This window comes from Pterocles gutturalis, unplaced genomic scaffold (assembly GCF_000699245.1).
Source record: "Pterocles gutturalis isolate BGI_N339 unplaced genomic scaffold, ASM69924v1 scaffold11860, whole genome shotgun sequence".
NCBI classification, from domain to species: domain Eukaryota; kingdom Metazoa; phylum Chordata; class Aves; order Pterocliformes; family Pteroclidae; genus Pterocles; species Pterocles gutturalis.
Window position 1 is genome coordinate 1 of NW_010143490.1, and position 3,515 is coordinate 3,515.

The following is a 3,515-nucleotide window of genomic DNA, read 5'->3' on the forward strand; positions in this document are numbered from 1 at the left end:
CACCTCCTGAAACCTCGTCTCATGTCATCCTCTCTAGCCAGTGACAAGAGACCTCCCTAAGGGGACAATTTCTCCCAGACACCTCACGGAAGCGATGGAACCACTCTCCAGAGGGATTGCTGAAGGGGGGCACAAGGGAGCTGGAGCGATACGTTTGGCCGAGGGAAGTGTGAAGGATGAAAGTGAAAATCTTTTCTTCCAAGGAAAAAATGTAAAAAGCTAACACGTGTAAGGATCCACATTACATGCAGATTTTGGCAAACTTTGGGTTTTCGGAATGCTAGCAGGCAGTCCTGACCAGCCAGGGTTCTGTCGTAGGGACTCCTGACACCCTGACCTAACCGTCAACCGCTGCCAACAACAGCAGGGAAAGGCTCCAGTGAAATAAGACACGTGAGGATCCAGCTGATGCGAAGAACGATTTTATTCGTGTTTAAAGCAGAACATAAGAGCAAACCAGAAACAGGACACAGGCAGCTTCATGCTCCTTCATGCATTCCGACCTGTGAGAAGCGAGCCAGGAGCGCTCTCATGCCAGGGAAAGACTATCCAGGAATGATTTGGCTGAACAACAGTAACTCAGACGAACTGGGTACTTCTCTTTCTGCCGACAGGCAGCGTGTGTACTGCGCATCTCCATATCGGAGCGATCGCCCCGGGCTCTGCTCTGGGAATCACGCCCAGGGACGGCTTTGCACTGAAAACAACACTGAAAACGTGCCGTGTGTCTGCCTTCACTGGTCTGCCCCAACCAAACCCTCGCAACAAGGCAGAGCTCCCGTAGCTCGTGTTAGCAGAAATCTAGGAAGGGGGACCCCAAACCCAATCACCCTACGCTCTTTGCAATGGCCGCACTACAGAAGGGAGGGAAGAAGGGACTCCTTCCCATGGCGCCTAGGCCAAGATCTCGGTGGTGGCGTCTCCGCAAGGGAAGTGGATGTCATGGGCAAGGGAAGGCCCATTGGGTTCCCTTCCAAAATCCACCAGGAAGTTCTTGTTCACCGTCAGGCCGCCCTTCTCAGTGTCCACATCGATCTGCAGCATGGCAGAGCCTTCCCTGCGAGGGGACAAGAGCGCAGCCGTTACGCACAAGCAAACCATGGTCCTGGTCTAGAGATCCTGCCTCCTGCTCCGTGTCGAGGAAGAGGATTTCTCCTCAACAGCTGGTCTTCTACAGCGAGAAGGGAGCCAAGGCTCAGTTTCAACTTTTTTCCTGAATTCTCAATGGACGCGAGTAAACGGCCGGGCATGGTGGGACAGGCAGGCTGGAGCTTGTTTTGTGTTGGAGACAGAATCATAGAATCGTATCACAGAACAAGGGAATGCTTTGGGTTGGAAGGGACCTTAAAGATCATGGAGTTGAGTAAACGGCCGGGCATGGTGGGACACCCAGGCTGGAGCTTGTTTTGTGTTGGAGGTCATTGTCTACTTTGCTAAACCAAACCATCTCTGGTGGATTCTGCTTTGCTAAACCAAACCATCTCTGGTGGATCCCCAGTGGGTTCACTCCACCTTTCCCACGCAAACACTCGCTCTCTCCCAAGCAAAACCCCGGCACTGCAGCTCCACGCAGGCACCCCCTGCACCTTGCCCAGCCACAGACGGTTGGGAGTCAACTGCAGATGAAACTCAACAGCAGCAAGCTGTGGGGATGGTGTTCCCCTGCAATCCAAACGTGTCCTTGCAGCCCCCCAGATGAGGCATCTTGCCCATTCCTAGCAGAGAGGCCCCTTTCCTCCCAGACGTTTCTCACCTGACCAGGTCGGGGTAGAACTGCTTGTCCCAGGTGCTGTAGAAGGAGTTGGTGACGTACAGCCTCTTGCCATCCAAGCTGAGCTGCAATCTACTCGGGCCGCCGTACACTCTCCTGCACTGAAGGCACAACACACAGCAGGATGTTACCGGCCCCGTTCTTTCAGCAGCTAAGCACACGCAGGGGCAGCGTGCCCCTGCAACAGAGACCAGCCCCAGAAACCCTGGGCACAGAACTGGCAGAGCAGAGCCCAAGTCCAAAGGCCAACGGAGGGCAAAGAGGACGCAGAACTCACCTTGACCACCAAGGGCTCGGGCTGGCACTTCAGCTCCTCGTCTCTGCACACAGTCACGGGGCCACCTCTGAGGATGCTGCCTCCCACAAACACCTGCGAGCAAGGCAGAGGGAGATCTGTCTCCTCGGTGTCCAACCACCACCAGATCCTGCTCAGGAACCCAGCAGCGCAAGCCCTCCTGCTCCTGCCTTACCTGTCCCACCAGCCGGGGCTTGCAGTTTCTGGAGAGCTCGTACTGGCGGATGTCTCCGTGCCACCAGTTGCAGAGATACAGGTACTTGTCATCGGGTGAGATGATGAGGTCGACCGTGAAGGCTGGGGCACAGAAACAAAGAGCTCTAGAGAAGGCGGCACCAGCAGAAGACGTGCCTTGCATCGAGTCCGGGAGGAAAAAGGAATCACCCCCTTGGGGCACACAAACCTGGCATCGTGGGCATAATCCATCCCGACACCTCCTTGGGCGGTATCCGAATCACCTCTTCCACGGCCCAGTTCTCTCTCTGCACAAGAAACAGGCACCGCACCGTGAGCCTTCCTGCTGCTCGGCCAAGAGCGCTCCCCTGCACTAATCCCCCAGATGTTCATCCCACTGCTCACGATGGGCTCCCTTCACACTCAGAGGAAGAACAGACTCCTCTCACTCTAGCACACGAGTCCAAAGCAGGGTCTGGACACTGCCCTCTCCTCACACCTCCTTGCTCTCCGACACCCCAAACTTCTTCTGAGCATTCCTCAATCCCCCCGTCACCCACCATGGCCGCGTCTCCCTGGCTGCGGGCAGAACACTTGCCTCACACTTGTAGAAGCGGTAGACAACGCCACTCAGGGCACAGCTGACGTAGCCCTCAGCAGCATCGGGGTTGTGGAGGAATTTAACGATCAGGGGCAGAGAGTCCTCTCCCAGGTCAAAGCACTGGGTGATGGTGCGGCAGGACAAGTTCCACACGTAGAGGTGGCGCCCGTAGACCCCTGAGGAAAAGGAAAAGCAAGTGAGAAGAGAGGGAGACCAATCCCCCCAGAATGCTCACAGACAGGGTCAAGCCAGAGCTAGCAGAGAAACTGCAGGGATTTAGGGAGCAGCGGGAGAAGAGAAGGACCAGCCTGTCCTAAGGACAGATGCTGCACATCCAGTAGAATTTACGCTGGTAAAATGGGCCGTTTGGGGAGAAATGTGCCTGTCCCGCTGTCTGACCACACCAACACCCTCCCACCACCTCGATGAGTTCTGGCTCAGCACTGGCACCCCCATTCCCTCACCTTTCTTCAAGTCATTGGGATTAAATCCACGTCCTGCAATTTTTGGGACTATGCCAGAAGAGCTGATCAGGACGTTGTGGCGTGGCTGGTACCAGAAGTCGTATCCATATCGGGGGGACTCGCACTCGTTTTCCCAGTTCCCCTTCAGCTCATAGGTTTCTCCATCCAGCACAATAAATCCACCTGTGATACGGGGAGGGGATGCATCAC

At 55.6% G+C, this 3,515-nt stretch overlaps 1 protein-coding gene across 1 annotated transcript; it reads right to left on the reverse strand.

Moving 5' to 3' along the window:
* Positions 1 to 894: 894 nt before the first annotated feature.
* Positions 895 to 3,483, reverse strand: LOC104458042 (selenium-binding protein 1-like; the record flags this gene model as incomplete). Its single annotated transcript, XM_010084765.1, has 7 exons — positions 895 to 1,057; positions 1,754 to 1,872; positions 2,049 to 2,141; positions 2,242 to 2,363; positions 2,470 to 2,548; positions 2,839 to 3,017; positions 3,306 to 3,483. Coding segments are annotated over 7 exons (933 nt in total), but the record flags the coding sequence as incomplete, so codon positions are not given.
* Positions 3,484 to 3,515: the final 32 nt, after the last annotated feature.